Source organism: Lepisosteus platostomus, chromosome 17 (genome assembly GCF_059453375.1).
Source record: "Lepisosteus platostomus isolate fLepPlt1 chromosome 17, fLepPlt1.hap1, whole genome shotgun sequence".
Lineage (NCBI taxonomy): Eukaryota > Metazoa > Chordata > Actinopteri > Semionotiformes > Lepisosteidae > Lepisosteus > Lepisosteus platostomus.
In genome coordinates this window covers 15598527-15617291 of record NC_142627.1, presented here as the reverse complement: position 1 = coordinate 15617291, position 18765 = coordinate 15598527, and the positions used below count along the sequence as shown (strand labels likewise).

Here is an 18765-nt window from a genome sequence, read left to right as displayed (position 1 = left end):
AACTTGATTTGCAATATGGGCAATCGATGTAAATCGTGGTGCGGTGAAGACACCTTGATTATGTAGTAAAACTTGTCGACTTCATTGGTATCATTCTAAAAAGAGTATGAATTCCTGTCTGCATCCTCGCCGACCCCATCTCGCTACAGTATCTATAGTGTTCCTACTATTGGCAAATAAAACCACGACGTAATGCAGGGGAAAGTACACAATCAACAACACATATAGCAAGTACAAATAACAGCTAGTTGCTGACAAACATTTCCTCTTCTTTTAGAAATAGAGGGAATAGAGGAAGGTCAGCACCTGATTGTTTCCAGTGCTAGAAAACGGAGAATCGACTGTGCTTGTTATTCCAAAAAACATTCTTAAGACAAATTAAATTTGCCTAAGCATATGTCTCGTTTCCGACTTTGACAGTAACATTACTGTGAAATAACGGGAGAAAACAACATGTCCTTTGGATAAATCTTAGGATATTTTGAATAGCTCATTGTGAGCCTCGAATCTGCATATGCCTCTTCACACCAAGTGATGCAGAGAGAGAATTGGCGAACGTATTATTTTATTTCTTATGTATTGAAAATAAAATTAAAAGAAACATTAATATAACTGTTAGATGACCTCTTATGGACACAGGATTTTCGTAATACAAGACAAATGCAACTTTCATTTTATGTCTTTGTAAGTAAAATATGCATCAAGATTATAAAGCACATGTATTACACTGTACCACAACTTACTGGTTTCACAGCGAAACCTGTTTTTACACCTGCTGTCACAATACCGTATTTTTTAACATCGTAAAACGCAGAGGGCAGTCAATTGCATTCACTTATTCTTCGATCACAATCTCTCTACGAACAGCGCCCCCCATGATTGAGTCTGCACTGACTGGTAGTTTTAACACAAGCAAAAAGTACCATGGCCGGTTCCACCACAATCCCAGAATGCACAGCACGTCGGGTTTTACTCCGGAAGTGAAGGCCCTTTTTTCCTCTTTCCTGTGCACGTTATGTGTGTTGCATGGTTGTATTCTTTGCTGGAATCTATTACAGACTGAAAGGGGACCAATCCTAAAACCATGTCATACCAGAACGAGGACGTAGACGGAGATGTAAGTACTGTGAGTAACGCTATACTCGTTCTGGAAAAAGTCGAATAATGCACATGAAATAATCACTCTCCTAAATAGAGCTGCCGGCAGGCGGAGGCCCGCGGCATACAGTGGTCATTTTCAAATTGTTACATATAGTAACGTACATACAGACGAGCGTGTAATTGGAAGGAAATACATTAATTTATCGTTTTTATGATTCCGACGTATAGTCTACCCGTTTGACAAAATATAACGAGCATTGTTTTAGATGGTCAACTACCTCATACATTAGTTTATACCTCATCATGTGTATTCTTGTGCATCGGGTGTGAATAACTGTGTTGCTCCCTGTGAATGTTGGTAAATATTGCATTTGACACTTGCGAATTCCAAATGTTTGAAACGTTTTTAAGTAAAACGGGGGTGTTGACTGATGTTAGACTATTTAACAGCTCTAAAATGGACTGTCTGCATTTTCCTTTTTAATTTATCAGCTGTTTTTTTTCTTTTGGCAGTATGATCCCTACTCTTACTCCAGTGACTACGACTTGCACACTGGTGAGTGTTTTAAGAGTAAAAAAACGTAAGCTCTCAGCTCATTCATCCCCAACAGGGTGATTCCATTCAATTAAAAATAGTTTATTCCAGCAGCCAGCAGCCATATCAGCCTGCAACTCACAACTGGCAACTCACTGAAGCTCAGTAGGTGTGAGCCTGGTCAGTACCTGGATGGGAGACCTCCTGGGAAACACTAAGGTTGCTTTCTTAGTGGGGCCAGCAGGGGACGCTCACCCACTCAATGTGAGTCTTAATGCCCCAGTATAGTGACGGGGGACACTATGCTGTAAAAAAAGGCGCTGTCATTAAAAATCCCAGGGCGTTCTCGAAAAGAGTGGGGGTGTAACCCCCAAACCCCAAAATTTCCCATTGGCCCTTACCAATCATGGCCTCCTTATAATCCCCATCTATGAATTGGCTTCATTACTCTGTTCTCCTCCCCACCGATAGGTGATGTGTGGGGAGTGTACTGGCGCATTATGGCTGCCATCACCACATCAGGTGTTTACCTGTAAAGCGCTTTAAGTGGAGTGTCCAGAAAAGTGCTATATAAGTGTAAGAATTATTATTATTCATATGTAAGATATATGCATGAACACATTTGCAAAGCTGACTACTGGTAATATTTGTACACTACATTTGCCTTTCTTATGTTGTCTCTCAGGTGACCCTAAAGCAGACCTGGCTTATGAGCGTCAGTATGAGCAACAGACCTACCATGTCATCCCAGAAGTGATAAAAAACTTCCTGCAGTACTTTCACAAAACGATCTCAGACCTCATTGATCAGAAGGTTTATGAGCTGCAAGCCAATCGAGTGTCCAGCGAGAGCATTGAGCAGAAGATATATGAGATTCAGGATGTATATGAGAACAGGTATCGCAAGGTTCTAGTACACATGCTCACTGAGAGTACACAAACCATTACCAGCAGAAACATGTTTTTGAATAGGAAAAGCAGAAATGTATATGTCTGCTTTAGCTCAGAAGCATCTGAGAACAAGTACAATAGAAAACAGATCTTTAAGTCCATCAAAGCTTACAGATTCCTCAGATGTCAATAATTATGTGGTTCTTAAAAGATCCCAGTTTATGACCTTAAGCACTATGTTTTGGGAAACACTATCTAGTCTTAGTACAGAAGAAAAATGGCTTTGGTAGTTATTGAATGTGCTCTTAGTAAATTTGTGGCTCCCTGTCTTCTGCTTGGTGATTCACCTGCTGTAAATGGTTTGTCTTTCAAGTTCTTTTCTCCATGTAGCCTCTGTCTTTCCTAAATTGCACATTTTTTTCCATTTTTTAATTAGACGTACTCTTATGAAAAGCCAGGTGTTACAGGTGTTTGTATTTGTGTCCTTTGTTTATGTGTACTGTTTCAAACAGAGGTGGCTTGCAGTTGTTAAATGAAGGTCTGTGTACCTATACCACTTCTCTCCCTCTTCTCTGTAGCTGGAATAAGCTGACTGAAAGATTTTTCAAGACCTCCCCATGGCCAGAAGCTGAGGCCATAGCCTCCCTTGTGGGAAATGGTAAGTTTTTATTTTAACAGCATTAGCCAAAAAAAATCTTCTGCTTTTCATTTTTTGCATTTTGTTTTTCATATCAGAATAATAATTTATTAGCAATAGTGTCTGCTGAAGCTGTGTAAAAGATGTTTTAATTTTGAACATTAACCCTTACCCTTACATATCAGAAAGAGTAATACTAAAGGTAATAAAACTATTAACTATTAAGTTTTGTTCTTCTTGATATGGTAAAAATGTTTTTAATAAGAATACTGATGTAAGTAAAATGTACATCAAGGAGATTGTGAGGCACACTATCAGTTTCTGTCAGGGTGTATTACACTGTAGCACAACTAACTGATTGGTAAGGCTATTTTAAAATCATGTATTTTTGAATCACAGAAGTGCTTAATCCTCACTCAGGAAAACAAGGTAAGAGTGCTGCTAAGAAATAAAATATTTATAAGCCATTTTACAATGTTAACCTCAAAATAGAACAATAGTTAGAAATACCACATTTATAGGACTGTTTTGTAATTTAAATTAGGACTCTTTTTGCTAGAATTCATGCATCTTCCTAAAAGCAATCAGGTTTCTAAATGTATTTACTTTTGGGCCTTTTGTGTGAATCCCACAAGGTTAGTGGCTAAGATGGTGTGGCATGTGCAGATAATTTTATGAGAAGATAATTCAGCATCTTAGGTTCCTTTAAACGCAGTATTTGTCATTTTAAGCTGAATAATGTCCTTGTGTTTTATTTATACCTCATTGTAAAAGTAGTGTTTAGATTGTGTGACAGCATCTTTTTCATACTTAATAAAATTGTAGTTCTGTAGAATAAATTAGACTTCAGCAATCACTTCTAATTTTTTCCAGAGTTGTGTTAAAATGGCTTTGTTTTCTCTCAGATGCAGTGTTCCTGATTCTCTATAAAGAACTGTACTACAGACACATCTATGCAAAAGTCAGCGTGAGTCATCCTGTCTTTCCTTTGTATATTGTAGAGAAAGATGAAATAAATTATTAATCTGAATATTTAGAAATAATTAAAAGTATCCTAAATGTCTTGCATAGTTTGCACAGTATATGCAGTTCTCTAATTTAGATTAACATTTCTGTGAACAAAATGGAAGTGCAGAAGGCATGCATTTTAGTCCTTTTAAATTTGCTGTATAAACATAATTGAATAAAATAACCAAAGCTTTTATGAAATACATAGAGCTGGATTCAGGGTTAAAGAGCAGTGAATTTGAGTTTGAGACATTTTTATAAAGGTTTCTGCCAACATGTTGGCGATTTTAGTCAAAAGTCATTTGTATACCATTGGTTAAATCAACAGTGCTAAGCACTAATCAGAAATTGTTTTGCAGGGAGGACCAACACTGGACCAGAGGTTTGAGTCCTATTACAATTACTGCAATCTCTTCAACTACATTCTGAGTGAGTTTTTATATGGGAACTTTTGCAGCTATTTTCTTTAGGAGCTATACCAAATAGTAGTACCATTTTGGTCTTAGATTTGTCTTCTAAAGTTTTTATCATTTTTTTTGTATTTACTTCAACTTACTACTGCTACAAGTCAGAAAAAAACAATATTTAATACTTTGTGCAGTGTATGTCGCAATCTTATTAGAAATTATCTCAAAGAACTGTTTTTTTTCTAAAATGGCCATTTAAATAAAAGTTTTAATGAAAAAAAATCTGTCTCAAACCTAAAGTGGTCAGATGAAGCTGATCAGATTTGAAATTCAGAAAATTGGACGTCTGAGATGCTGCTGTGAGGTGGTGAGGCTTACGTGTCCTGCTTTCAAACAATTCTCCTGATATTTCTGCAATTGTTAGCATGTAGCTGTCAGTAGTGTGAACAGTCCTCTTACCTGACATGCCTCTCTGAATGCCCATCCCTCAGATGCAGATGGCCCTGCTCCACTGGAGCTCCCTAATCAGTGGCTGTGGGATATAATTGATGAGTTCATCTATCAGGTAATCCTGCAAGTTGGGTGCATTGGAAATTCCACAATGTTTTTTTGCCTTTTGCTTAGTTTTTCCGCATTTGTTTTCATTTCAGTGATTGTTTGTTTGTCTCTGTGCTTCAGTTCCAGTCATTCAGCCAGTACCGCTGCAAGACCGCAAAGAAATCTGAGGAAGAGCTGGAGTTTTTGAGGAACAACCCCAAAATCTGGAATGTGCATAGTGTGCTGAATGTGCTGCACTCTCTGGTTGACAAGAGTAACATCAACAGACAGCTGGAGGTGTACACCAGTGGGGGTAAGTACACCTGAAAACGATGAAGGAGCCTATGCAGTCCAATAATTGTGACAATGAGGAGCAAACGGATGAACATCCATTATTATATGAAATGAGAGGAAACTTTTTTTAAGGACATAATTGCTTATAGAGGGTTATCATCTAGGTGTTGATGTATATTAATGAATTACCGTCAATTTACCTTACCTCACCAAACTGTTTGCAATTGCATGGTGGCAGTCTCACAGGTCCAGGTTCCTGTTATATTCCAACTCTGGGTGTCTATTTGTGTAATTTGCGTGTTATCTTAAGCTCATGGGTTTTTTGGCAAATTCTTCTGTTTTCTCTTCTCTTCCAAAAATCAGCCAATTAGGTTTGATTGGTTACTCTAAATTATAGCTTTTGAGGGAGGTATTTGTTCCTCTGTATGATTTAGTAGACAAGCAGGTGTTTTTGTAGCTGTTCTGATGTTCAGAGAAATACCTCATACTTCTGTGACTCTGTTCTTAATTTGTCTGGTCAGTGGTCTGTCTTCATGATGAGTTTTAGTTTGCCTGTCAAACTGTAGATACTTTGTTTTCTTTAGGTTTGGGAATATTTTTGTTTTTGTGAATACTTTTTTTCTGAGCTAAGATGGGGCTACTGTACAGTTTTTATCTTTTTCTTTGATTTGAGATTTAATTAATGTTGACATTAAAAACATTAGAATGGTTTTAAGTGAGAGGAGGCCATTCAGCCTGTCTAATATGTTATCCATTGGTCATTAATAGCCTGTTGACATAAGGATCTCATCCAGCTATTTTTTAAAGAAAGCAAGAGGATCAGAGTCCTTACTTACACAAGGATTGATTCAGTGGGCATCAGGTCCTTTTTAATAATTGTTCTTTCTGATACAGTCAATATCAAGAATATAAGAAATGTTAGAAATAAGGCAATTCTGCCTGTCTAGCTTGGTTGGATTTTAGTAGGTGATTGATTCTAAGAAGTCATCCAGAAGTTTCTTCAAGCCAGCCAGGGTACTGCTTTCAACAACATGGATGGCTAGCTTGTTCCAGGTTTCTCAACTATTTGTGTAAGGAAGTGCCTCCTGTTCAGCTTTAAATGCATTTCCCAGTACATCTGTTCAGGAATAAAAAGATTATTCTTTTCATCTATCATTGTGGTACATTTCTTTAAATTAGAAATGTACTGGTTGCTCTTCTTTAGGCTGATTGTAGAGCAGCAGTGTTATTTGTGTTTGGGGGTATGCCACTGTATCATAGCAAATCCCACATAATACAGTAAGGTGCAGAAGAGTGCAGTAGGGGAATATAGCAAACCTAACCCTTGTTTTTCTTTTTCAAAATAGGTACCTTATTTGTCTTTGTATGTCTGAGTCTCTTAAGCCCCTGTTGGGATTAATCAGTGGTGTCTTTGTTTGTAGGAGACCCTGAGAGTGTTGCTGGGGAGTATGGCCGGCACTCACTGTATAAGATGCTAGGATATTTCAGTCTGGTGGGTCTCCTGAGGCTTCATTCTCTACTGGGGGATTATTACCAGGCTATCAAAGTGCTGGAAAACATTGAACTAAATAAAAAGGTATGTTGTGGACACAGAAATGCTTATAGACCAAATTATATATATATATGTATGTATGTATAGATTCACATTTGGGCTTGGTGCCATTAAAATTGTTATAGTTATTAACTTTGAAGAATGGAGGGAGAGATCACTGTCAGTAAGTACTTATGTCAAAAAGCATTTTTCAGTTGAATGCAGATTAGTTTGCAGATAGTTTTCAATTTTAGGAATAGATCAGTATAACATTTGAATTATGAATATGTTTCTAAAAGCTCTGGTTAAATTGCGTAGGCTGCAAATGAACAGTTAGCGGGTTTATTCCATGCTGAATTAGTTTTCAGTGCTGCTTCCTTTTCTAAATATTATAGCATGCTTGGAAGGACTTCAGTGTGGTTATGCTGGAAGAGATGAGTTTCAGTTAATTTGAACCATATAGATCTTTTACACAGATGAATTTTGGATTGTAGAGTTTTTTTCTGATTCACAAATTACAAAATTGCTGCAAAATGGATTAGGTTTGCCACATGAGGGAGGCCCCTCATAGGGAGCAGCAGGGTAGTCAAGGCCTGTTTATAACCAACTGGCACCAGTCTGTGTGACATCCATCACTGACATTTCATTCACGTTTATCCAGCCTCAGTGCTGCTCAGTGCTCCTTTTCAGGATTAATAAAGTTCTCAGATGTCTTTTAAAGACATTTTCTCGGATTCCTGACATTAATGAAGGCTTTTTTTTCCCTGACTACTCTGCCAGTCTGTGTACTGCATGTGGGTACCGTTCAAACCCTAATTCCACCAGAGCTGAGTACCTCAGTATACACTGCAGACTGGGATATAATAGATTTGCTGGGTTTGGAAGTGAAATCAACTAACTTCAAACATAATATTCCTTTAATTTATTCAGTCTGCGCTGATTCTTCTCATTCTTCTATCCTGTGCAAACAATCATGAGCAATTTACATCTCTCCAGACCTTCTTGAAAAAGTCTGTTTGTACTTAGTATGATAAACGTGTAATCATCCCATATTGAAAAAACGTATGAAGCATATAATTACCTGAAACTGTTTTGTGTATTACTAAGTTGTGTACTTAACAAGTCTCTCAATTGTGTGGTGCAGAGCATGTACTCCCGTGTCCCAGAGTGTCAAATCACCACCTATTACTATGTGGGTTTTGCCTATCTGATGATGCGACGCTACCAAGACGCCATCAGAGTGTTTGCCAACATCCTGCTCTACATACAGAGGACTAGGAACATGTTCCAGAGATCAACATACAAATACGAGATGGTCAGTGTCTTAGGAGTGTGTATGTGTTGACACCTGTTTGTATTATTGAGTCCACAGTGTCTTGAGTAAGCATTTCCAAATCACTTAATGCATTCCTTATGCAGGGTAGATTGGTCGGTGTATTATTATTGCTTCTCTCACTGTGGATTGTGTGCTCAGTTCATTAGATAGATGTATCTAGTTTTGAAAGCATATCACTGTAGAATTTCTGTTTTCTAGATTAATAAACAAAACGAACAGATGCACGGTCTTCTGGCCATTGCTCTCACGATGTATCCCATGAGGATTGATGAAAGTATTCACACCCAGCTGAGGGAGAAGTATGGGGACAAGATGCTACGCATGCAGAAAGGGTAAGTCTAAATAACTAGGTTTATTTGTCAGACTTCATCATACTTACAGATGCTTATCACATAGGTCGTGTAACACAATCAGAACTTGGCATCCACCAATTGTTTGTGAATTTGTTGCTTCTTAAGGTTTAATGGGTTGACAGTACTTTGTATTGAAGCTCTTTAGTACCATTGCAGTAGTGCTGTATGTGGTCTTATTGTTATACTTCATTGGTCCTCAGTGATCTCCAGGTGTTCGAAGAGCTGTTCAGTTTTGCCTGTCCCAAGTTCCTCTCCCCTGTCGTTCCAAACTACGACACTGTGCATCCCAACTACCACAAAGAGCCCTTCCAGCAGCAGCTGAAAGTCTTTGCTGAGGAGGTACAGCAGCAGGCTCAGCTCTCCACCATTCGCAGGTATAGTTTGCATTTATTATGGTGTAATTTTTGTTCTCTTTGAGCCTAGTTGTCCACATGCTTGTGGACAGACTATTGTATGTGAAACCATGATTAACCTTACCATTTTACAACATTTTCAAGGTGTTAAATGTACCATATTGCTGTTTATAGCCCAGCAGAGTAGCAGTTTTTCAACTATGCATTTTCATTGAAGTGTTGGTTTCCTTAGCTAAGATTATTTTTTCATTTCAAGGGTTTCTAGCTGTCAGTTATGAAGGTGCCATTTGTCTTAGTGTAATATTTTCTCATACTTACTCAAAAGCTGTGTCCTGTGATTTAGTGAGGGTGTGCAATACTAATTTTCAGTTAATAAGCATGATAAATGACAGACTATACCAGTAACCTTCAGATTAGTTTGACCTGTGTGCTGTTGCTCAAAGTGTTAGAATTGTGCTGTCACTGCTTGATATCATTACAATTTAACCTGTCTTTTCCCTAGTTTTCTAAAGCTGTATACTACTATGCCAGTGGCAAAACTGGCAGGATTTTTGGATATGTCGGAGCAAGAGTTTCGGATCCAGCTGCTGGTGTTCAAGCACAAGATGAAGAACCTGGTGTGGACCAGTGGGATCTCGGCTCTTGACGGGGAGTTTCAGTCTGCTTCCGAGGTCGACTTCTACATAGATAAGGTCTGTAGATGTGCAGGGATACCACTGTCTCCGAAGAATCTCCGGAAGCCCCAGTGGCAATTTATGATGACGTGTTAGTCTTTGAGGGATGTTAGTTTAAACTCTTAAGTGAATGGCATCCCATAGGTTCCACTCTAACTTATTAATTAAGTGGAAATGTTTTTATAGTCAGCAAAGCTGCTTTTGCCATTTTTGATTTTGGCCTGTTTACATTTTGTTGGTGATTTTGTTTTTTAGGATATGATTCACATTGCAGACACCAAAGTAGCTCGGCGGTATGGAGATTTCTTCATCAGACAAATTCACAAATTTGAAGAGGTAAGAAAAATCTTTTTTACTTTTGACTTCAAAATGAAGAAAGCACAAACCTGGCTTAGTGACGCAATACTGTCTTTTTAAACTAGGCTGTTAAATATTAAGTTATTTTTTGAATCCTTATTAGCATGTATGGATTTCCAAATTACCTGCAGTGCAAGATTCCAAACAGCTGTTATTTTACTTGCAGCTAAAATAAGACTGCCTGTTAGGTTTTAAACTATGCTAAGAACATGCGTCTTACTTCCCTGATATTTGTCCCATTTTTCCATATAGCTGAATCGCACTCTGAAGAAAATGTCAGTGGCTGCAACTCCCGGGACCTCCAGCACCACCAACAACCCTGCCTCCCGTGCCACTTAAACTGATAGAGGGCTTTGGTCCTCGGAGCAGTGGAGTATGAGACTGGTTCTGCTAATCAAAGAACAATGGAAGCCTCAGTCACACATTAAAAAAAAAATAATAAAGCTAAAAAAAGAGGATGGCATAGTTGAGTCTTTCTTCTTGGAGATCGCATTAAGGCATTGCTCATGCTATGTAGTGTTATGGTTTTCCGGACCCGGCTCCCATTTTGTTAGATCAGTGGTGTAGGGTACAGCAGATCTGTGGCAATATTTCACAATACATAATACAAAAATGTTAAATTGGAGATGCGTGTAATGCTAAGATTCATTGTTTAGACTCTTTAAGTTTGCATTCTCTTATTTTGTACACCTTTTGTGCACAGTTGAGTAACTGAGTTTTTACTTTCTGTTATTTCAAGGTTAAAGCTAAGTTGAATTGACAGCTCAGCAGTGACAGCTTAGACACCAGTGGTGGTTGGTTGAATTAAATAAGTAAAAAGATGGTTAGCAAGGGGCTGAGTAGTTGTTCCAAGTCCACAAGGAAGCTTGTGATAGGTTTTTGCAAATACAATAGTGATAATTGATGAAATGGTGAAGGTTGTTCTCTAAGTCATACTAGAGTGAGAATTAGCCATTGACCACTAGTCACACAGAAGAAGATGCTGATCTGCAGCCAATCACCACAAAGTGGGGCAGGTGGGCTAATGTATATTTCTGCAGAATTCAGAACCTTGTCTCACCCAATTGCATTTTCTGTAGTTGACATGGAAACTGTTTGCTGAAAAGTTTTGCTGAATCTGGCATCCAGATGTTGACTGCTTAACCCAATGAGTGCACAGATTAGCTGAAAGCAGTGAGATAAGTGGCTAGAGGCACCCAATTTGGGTAAAGATTTGTCATTGTTGTAAAAACGTTAATTTTTAAGCAATGGATTTGTAGATAAAAATGTCGCCCTCTGCTGGTACCTAGACGCATGTTTTTTAATTGTATTGCAAAGCATGACATTTGGTGCATGGCTATTCATATTCTTTAAAATCTTAAGCTTATCATATCCAATTATCTGTAAGTCTGACTATTCAAAACTAGCCTCATTGCATTTCTTAGTCTTGCATCTGGGATGGAAATGTTGATATATCAAAAGTGAATTATAAATGCAGTTGGTCGCACAGAAATGAAACCGATTGTGAAATAAAAATTCATTGGAGCTCAAACTTTTTCTTATGCAACAAAACCTTGACCATACATTTTTTCTGGAACTTTATATTCTAACTATGGTCAAAGTTTTTTTTTCAGCAGTACAATAATCCATTTTTTTTTAATTCATGATGGATGGATATTTACAATGATTACTCTTTCTACAACTTGGATTCAGGTAAGAATTTACTGTCAGTTTTCTTGATGGGTTAATCGTCAAAGTTATAGATTAACAACTAAGTTTAAAATGAGTCATGACAATTAAAATCTGACAAGTAATGTAAATTGAAACAAACTGTAAATAGGGGTGAAAAGTGATTATACAATCACAATTTGAACAGAAATTAATATATACTTTTGGTATTTAGAGGACTCTTCCTATGAATCACTATCTGTAAAAGGCATAATGGCAAACAGACATGTAAGCAATGAGTTTTTAAAGTTTAAAATCGTCAATATTTATTAGGAAAAATGCAGCAGAATTTACACAAGCCTTTATTCTTGGAATATCAAATTTTAATTGGATATTGTGTAAATACATCAACATGATTAGTACCTGTATAATATACATTCTGAAGATTTTTTTTCCCCAAGTAATGCTGAGACGACACTTTCTGTGCCTTGGTAGGTTAAGTCAGGTGTCCATCGGATATCAGTATCAAAGACCTATACATAAAAAACGTTTTATAAAGAACTTAAATTGATGCTTGCAAACCTTTCACAGTTTTTAATCCTTTTAGTCTTAGCTCTGCAACAACTTGTAGTGCACCACACATCAATACAATACAATCTTAGAAAAATAATCCTGCTAATAGGTCACAAAGGGTTATTAACCACCAATTTAAAAAAGAACTGCTGAAAATACTTTTTCAAATAAGTCCACAAGTATTGCATTTATATTGCAATTAAGCCAGGAAAAATCTAAAACCTGACAGGAAATGAAGACTTCCACGTTAATGATGTCAATGAAGCAGAACAGTCGTCAGCACATCTTGCACACAAAGCAAGGTCATGTTAACAGGGGCCAGAGAGGTGGAAGTGTTTCAGCCCTGTCTGCCCGAAGGGGCGTGCACGCCGTGACTTCCTTTCATTGAGCAAGATCGCAAGTGCACAGCAAGAATGTATTCCAAGTGTTGACATAATTTCACATTTGTAAGATAGCAGGAAAAGCTAAAAATCATACCACAAATAATGTGCTACAAACGACATGGATCTTGAGCTGTTAAAAGGATGTTAAGTGTGCTGACTAGCAAAGAAGGGCAATCCTAGTTGTGCATTTTTGTCATTACTCCAGAAGTGGAACTGGGTAGCTAGCAGTTGAACAACCCACCTCACAGCTTTAGTAACAAACTGAAGTTGAAAAAGCAAACCGTACAAATGTAGTCATCTTTTAACACATGTACTTACAAGACTCCCATTCACTGTCCTGTATTAAGACAGCACAGATTTCTAATGCATTTTTAAAGAAGAGTTCCCTGTAAATATTACAGGAAATCTGTAAAAACCATCATTTTTTTTTACTCCCATGATACATTGTAAAAACAAAATGTTCTTCAAGGGCTAGGAGTTATAAATGAACTTGTTCAACTTCTCAGGAAGGAAGCACAGTTATATAACATATCTAGGAGCTTCTCCACCAAAGTCATTAGGTACACTATGGTTTTTATCCAAGCGTCTTTTAAAAGTAATGCTAATTTCCATAATTTATAAAAATAATTCAAATGATTTAGAATTACAAGCAAATAAGAAAACTATTTTATTAATACATTAAAGTTGGTAGGTTTAACTCCAGTGTCTGCTTTTTTGAGCCCATCAGATCAAATTCCTACAGAGCATAAGTGTACTAAAGTCCAAATCTATTAGTTTAACCAAGCCCATTTCCTCAGACGTTGCTTTTCCGAGCTAGAGAGCGCAAACACCCCTCTCCCAGCCTCTTTACTTGCTAAAGCTGAGAGTGTAGGATGTTTACACTGCCTTCATCTCGGAGCTCTTGTGAGAAAGTGTTCAGTATTTAGCAATAGAAACCCAGTTAAAGACAATGTAAGTACCTTATTCAAGCCTCCTCATAGGTTTTGAATCCACCTTTCCTCTTCAGCTGAGAAAGTCTTGACTGCCTAATTATTCATATTTCCTTAGTTCAGGCTGATGGTTTAAAGCATTCAAATCTCTTATGATGAGAATCAGCCCAAATCTATATCTAATACATTGAACCTATAGAAAGATATGTAATCTTTTTCTGTCAGTATGGTTGTTTAAAAGTCCCATCGAAAGAGGTCCAGAGGAAAAAAGGACTTGTATATACAATGATTAGTCAAGTATTCAAAACTAATACTGGCTTTGTAGAAACGCTGTTTTCTGAGGCCCAGGCAGGAAGCTTTGATGTGTTCTGGCTCTCCCAGTGTTTACAGGGCTGGACTCGCGGAGAGTTAACTCCACCAAGTGCATTTCCTCCACATTCCCCAGTTTTATTCTAGGATAAAACGGCTTTCCTCTTAGCTTTCTGGCAACAAGCTGCACAAGGTGCTTTTCTTGGGGAACAATCAGTCAACCTTGTTAAGCGCTCGAGCCATTCTCCTTAAGGAATTGTACGTTCTGAGTGGCGGATAACCGAGAAGGACAGTTTGTGATTTTTGGTTTTTGAGAAGTCACAGAAGAAAAGGTCAAAGCCATTTCAAGGATCTAAACATTCCTGTAGTAGCAGAACAGCTACTACAGGCCACTGCTCATATTCTATACAGTGATTCCCTGTAGATTGCTTTAAAAGTGTTTCTAGAAAGACAGAACCTTTCAAATAAATTGTAACAAACTACAGTGCTTATGTGTATCACTGTGCTTTAAAATAAACATGAGAGAAGCAAACTGCCCTCTGAGACATTTGCTCCCACTGATGAACGTCATTGTTACAATCTGGCAAGAACCCAAACTAACTCCCTCCTTCTTTCTTGTGCAGAGGATGTGGCAAACCTTATGAATGCGAATGATTTTGATTGAAAGCTTTTCATATTCATTGGCCCAATTTTCTCTGTTGAAAGGGAGTCTCCTGATTAATCCCATGAGCAAACAGAGACATGGAATTGGTCCACACGCTCTGTTTATAGAGAGCCCAGGGTCAAGACAGGCTGGGAAGAGGTGTCTCTCGATGCATGATATGTGGGAGAAGATTTTAAGAAAAGCACCAGAGGCTGCTCCACTAATTGAACTACTTTTCAGAAGATACTCCCTTTCATGATACACCAGAGAAACAAAAAACAAATCTACTGGCGCAGGGGGAGGAGTCAGGGCAGCCCTTATTATTAAAAGAACTGTGTGATGAGTTCAGGGACAAGAAACGAGGAAAATGGTTTGGATTCCATTATATGCAGCAGTGGTAGACATTAAAGGATCAATGAAAAAAATAAACAGCTCAGTTTTACATTTCCTGAGGTAGAGCAAAAACCCCAGTGTAACGTCATCAGATCGAAAAATAGGTTGTTAACAACCAGCTTGTGGACTAATAATTTTTTAGATTGCAAAACTCGCTATTATTACAAAAGGTTTTATCATATCAGTGTGACAAAGAAATAAGCGATTCCACAATCTATGGAAAACTAAAAAAAAACAATAACATATCTGATAGCACCTCCTTCAGTTTATCTTTGTATGCATTTATGTTTAAGGTTATTCACAAAGGAATTTATGGAAAATGTATATATTTATTAAGTTTAGGCCACAGGGCTTTCAGAATATCTTATACATAAATAGGTAAAAAGAAAAACATTTGATCAGAGCCCACGACACATTGTTTAAGGTCCTTCATTATTTTTGACACAATAATTTTCTCAATTGCTATTGGATTTGTGGTAAACTGAATTGGGAGACTCTAACCCCAGAAAACAGCAGTAATATGCCTGTGAACTGCAAAAAGGCAAAAGAATATTCCCTTAAGAGAGACAATTTAGAGTCAAAGAATATGAATTGAAGATTCAAGGATGAGGATGAATAGATAGCTATGATCAACCAAGGAGAAATGTTATTGAACTCGCGGCAGGGATATAATTAGAATACTTATGGCACTGTCCTCTCTCAGCATAATGGATTGATAAAAAATATGGTTGGGGTATCTGAAAGTATGCTGTCCAGGGTGCTGAATTCAATGATCAATTTATTAGAAAGATCAGCCTTGGTCATAGAGAGCCTTCAGGCTTTCTGTTGTCTGTTATAATTGCTTTTAATCAGAATCCAAATATCACAGTTTTTATGCATTTTTAATATTCTGTAATATAAGCTAGAGTTTTGACTCTTTTTTTCTTACTCTTGGTCTTTGACCTTACTCCTTTTTTCAACCTTGTGGATCTTCAGGAATGCAACTGAAGACTCCTGTCAGACTGTATTGCTTATTAGAAGGATTGAACCATTATTAAGATCCAAAGTAATACTGGGAGCATACAAAAGAATCCCCCTATAGTACATTTTCTTTAAATGTTTCTGTGAGACAACCCTTTTTACACTACATATTCAAGCTAAACCCTGAATGGAGTCAACAAAAACATCTACAGCATTCACTGTGCTCTATTTTATATATGTTTTAGGGTAAGATACTTAGACATCATAGGAAAAATAGAACACTGAAAGACCTGTTGCAATTGAAGTTGTTGTCATCCTGAGTTTAAGAAAAGCCGAAGTTATGGCTTCTTGAACGTGTGAGCAGCACTAATCTGGTAGTTATGGTTCTGCATTTGCTTGAAAGGAATGTTTCTCTTATGGTCACTAGAACTAATCTGAAAGAAATGCCATGCCAAGTGTCACAGGGTTGACATTTCACTGCTAAAATCAGCACTCGTTAAGATCCCCCTTTTTTAAGCTCCCACCCCAGGAGTTTAACATTTTTCCACAACAGAGGCCAACCAGAAAGAGCTGCAACTTACAAAGCAACCATTTTAATTACCTATTGGCTCTGGTGTTTTGTTTTACAATGTTTTTTATTACTAAAATATATCCATTCGTTGAATTCAAGGTGTAATTCAATGTGCCACATTGGCTTTAACTTCTAAATGTTACTTCTTATAAACCAGTTTTTGCATACATTTTCAAATTTCTTGCATTGATTCAAGGAAAGTGAAATCAACAGTACGAATACAATGCTAGTTGCAAATGAAGGTATTTAGGAAACCTAATTGCAGTCAACTATATGAATTAGGAGAAGCACCCAATTAAAATTAACAACAATCATCATAATTGTTTTTAATCAATTGTTTTCTTGTCATTGTACCAATAAAAAAACATGCCAAAGTAAAGAATAATTCTCATCAATTATAGTTAGCAGCAAGTGTTTTATTAAGCTATTTTCACTATATTCACTGTGACATTCAGAATTAAATACTTTTGAATTATTTAAAAATCTTTGTTATATTGAGAATTGTATGGGGCTTTTGTCCAAGGAATGACAATGTTTTTTTTTCTGTTTTGTTCAGTGTTTTTTTTTTGCATTTTTTTTGTTGGAAATGATCAACTTCTTTGGGAAGGCAAGATGGGAGCATCACATTTCAGAGAGTTATTAACAAAAATGAAAGAGGGATTTGAAGGTAATAGCAGTTGGCAGCTGCAAACATCCGACTGAAAGCCCCATCTTCTGCACCAGCTTCCAGTCAAGGATGTTTACAGTTGCCAGTACTGCCATCTATCTTTGTCAACCCAAAACCATGAGAAGCACCCACGAAGAGACTCTCACACTCTCAGGGCTGGATTTTAGCACATTAAATGATGACATCAATGCCACTTTACAAACAAAATACACTGAAATGCAAGATAACATGGTTTTTAAAGAGTCTCATACCAACTTTCTTAAATCACACAGATCACAAACCTGTCGAACACAGAATCAGTCGATCAAATGGTAATATGACTGTTTCCTGTAATCTGACCATTGCTATTCCGCAACCCGGCTCTTGTTTATGTTTGCCCTTCAAGTGTGTCCAAACAGGCACATCCCTGTTTACCCTAAAACTGCAGAGTCTGAGAGATTGTCCTGCAGGTGCTGAAGTGGCACTTTTTTTTGTAGTGTTCAAACTGCATGACTCAGCCACAAGGAACAGAAATTATTTTTCTGGTTGCATAACCTTTGATGGTTCAAAATGTCACTGTTTTGAAACTAAAGGCCTGATTTTAAATGGAAATATGATCTTGCATTTACTCTTGCAAGAAGTGAGAAAATTTGTCTGGATTTTTTTATCATGACCTCAACGCCCCCCATCCCCACTGCTCCCACATAACCCCCTGCCCCATTCTCCATGCCCATGCCTTCTCTCCCTTCTTCATGCCTTCATACCCCTTCCACCAATCCTATCTGGTCCCCTTTTTCCTTTCTCCTATTGTCTGTCACGATCACTTCTTCGTCAAGCTACCCACCGTGCCTTCGGCTCCAGCAATGCCTTCTGTGCTCTCGTCTCCTCGTCTTCCCCCACCTCTTCTCTTTTAGTTACCTCTACAGAAGGGCACTCCGATTCTGATGTCTGCTTTGCCCACCCCTGTTGGCTCATACATACGGCATCAGTGTGGGCCCTGATCCTTCTCCACTCTGCTTTCCACCCACACACCGGGCAGCCTGCTCTGCCAGGCCAGCGATCCAGCCCCTCTGCCTGACTGCAGCTCCACAGCCCCTATCTTGCCTCAGGCTATTTCTTGTACTAAGTATGACACCCTCAACTCCCTCTTCCACTCCCCGGTCTCCCTCTCTAGTGCGTGAACATTATCCTTGGCCTCTCTTCTCAACAACACAACCCTACACACCCCCAGAACTGTAGCTCGGTCACCATCACACTAAAAACTACAGACCCCCCTCTTTCATGTGCTTTCAATCTCTGAATTCTGCCTACCTTGTAGGTAGGTCTTGTGCTCCACCTCCCAGAAAATTTGCCCAAACTGGACAACATACTGTATTGGCTCTCACTGTCTGCTTTGCGGGTCTGCTTTCCCAATTGACACAGGCAGTTTCAGTTCAGGGCACAGCCTGCCTTCAGCAATGACACCATTGCTTCTACTGTGTAGACGTACAAACGCACTAGGAACCAAGCTCCTCTTGATGTCTGGCCTTCTCCCTTCCCATCCCTCTGCCCCTATTCCACATCCAAAGACTCCTGTCACTCCATCAACTTCACAGGAGGGGCATCAACCCTCTAATATTTTAACAACAGCTCTGTCAGATGCAGAAACTCCTCATCATCTTCTACACAAATGTAGCTATCATTGCCATCTTGTATATC

At 38.1% G+C, this 18765-nt stretch overlaps 1 protein-coding gene across 4 annotated transcripts; it reads left to right on the top strand.

Moving 5' to 3' along the window:
* The first annotated feature begins 962 nt into the window (after positions 1–962).
* On the top strand, positions 963–10469 carry eif3l (eukaryotic translation initiation factor 3 subunit L). Of its 4 annotated transcripts, none has more exons than XM_088609842.1 (16): positions 963–1117; positions 1615–1657; positions 2322–2532; positions 3105–3184; positions 3563–3592; positions 4069–4130; positions 4531–4600; positions 5070–5143; positions 5257–5428; positions 6831–6985; positions 8085–8255; positions 8475–8608; positions 8830–9003; positions 9485–9674; positions 9912–9992; positions 10266–10469. In XM_088609842.1, the coding sequence occupies exons 1-16, from the start codon at positions 1085–1087 to the stop codon at positions 10350–10352; spliced, it is 1767 nt and encodes a 588-aa protein (XP_088465968.1). In that variant the 5' UTR covers positions 963–1084; the 3' UTR covers positions 10353–10469. The 4 variants fall into 4 exon arrangements, with proteins under 4 accessions (XP_088465968.1, XP_088465970.1, XP_088465969.1 ...); XM_088609841.1 differs by having other exon boundaries at positions 974–1126; XM_088609844.1 differs by lacking the exon at positions 3563–3592.
* The last annotated feature ends 8296 nt before the right edge of the window (positions 10470–18765 follow it).

What these genes read in the sequence shown, in the direction of transcription:
- eif3l (XM_088609841.1), top strand. Translation starts at nt 1,085, where the DNA reads ATGTCATACCAGAACGAGGACGTAGACGGAGATGTAAGTACT. An exon ending in ACATCTATGCAAAAGTCAGC is followed by an intron (nt 4,131 to 4,530) that starts GTGAGTCATCCT and finishes ATTGTTTTGCAG; the next exon opens with GGAGGACCAACACTGGACCA. An exon ending in CAACATACAAATACGAGATG is followed by an intron (nt 8,256 to 8,474) that starts GTCAGTGTCTTA and finishes TCTGTTTTCTAG; the next exon opens with ATTAATAAACAAAACGAACA.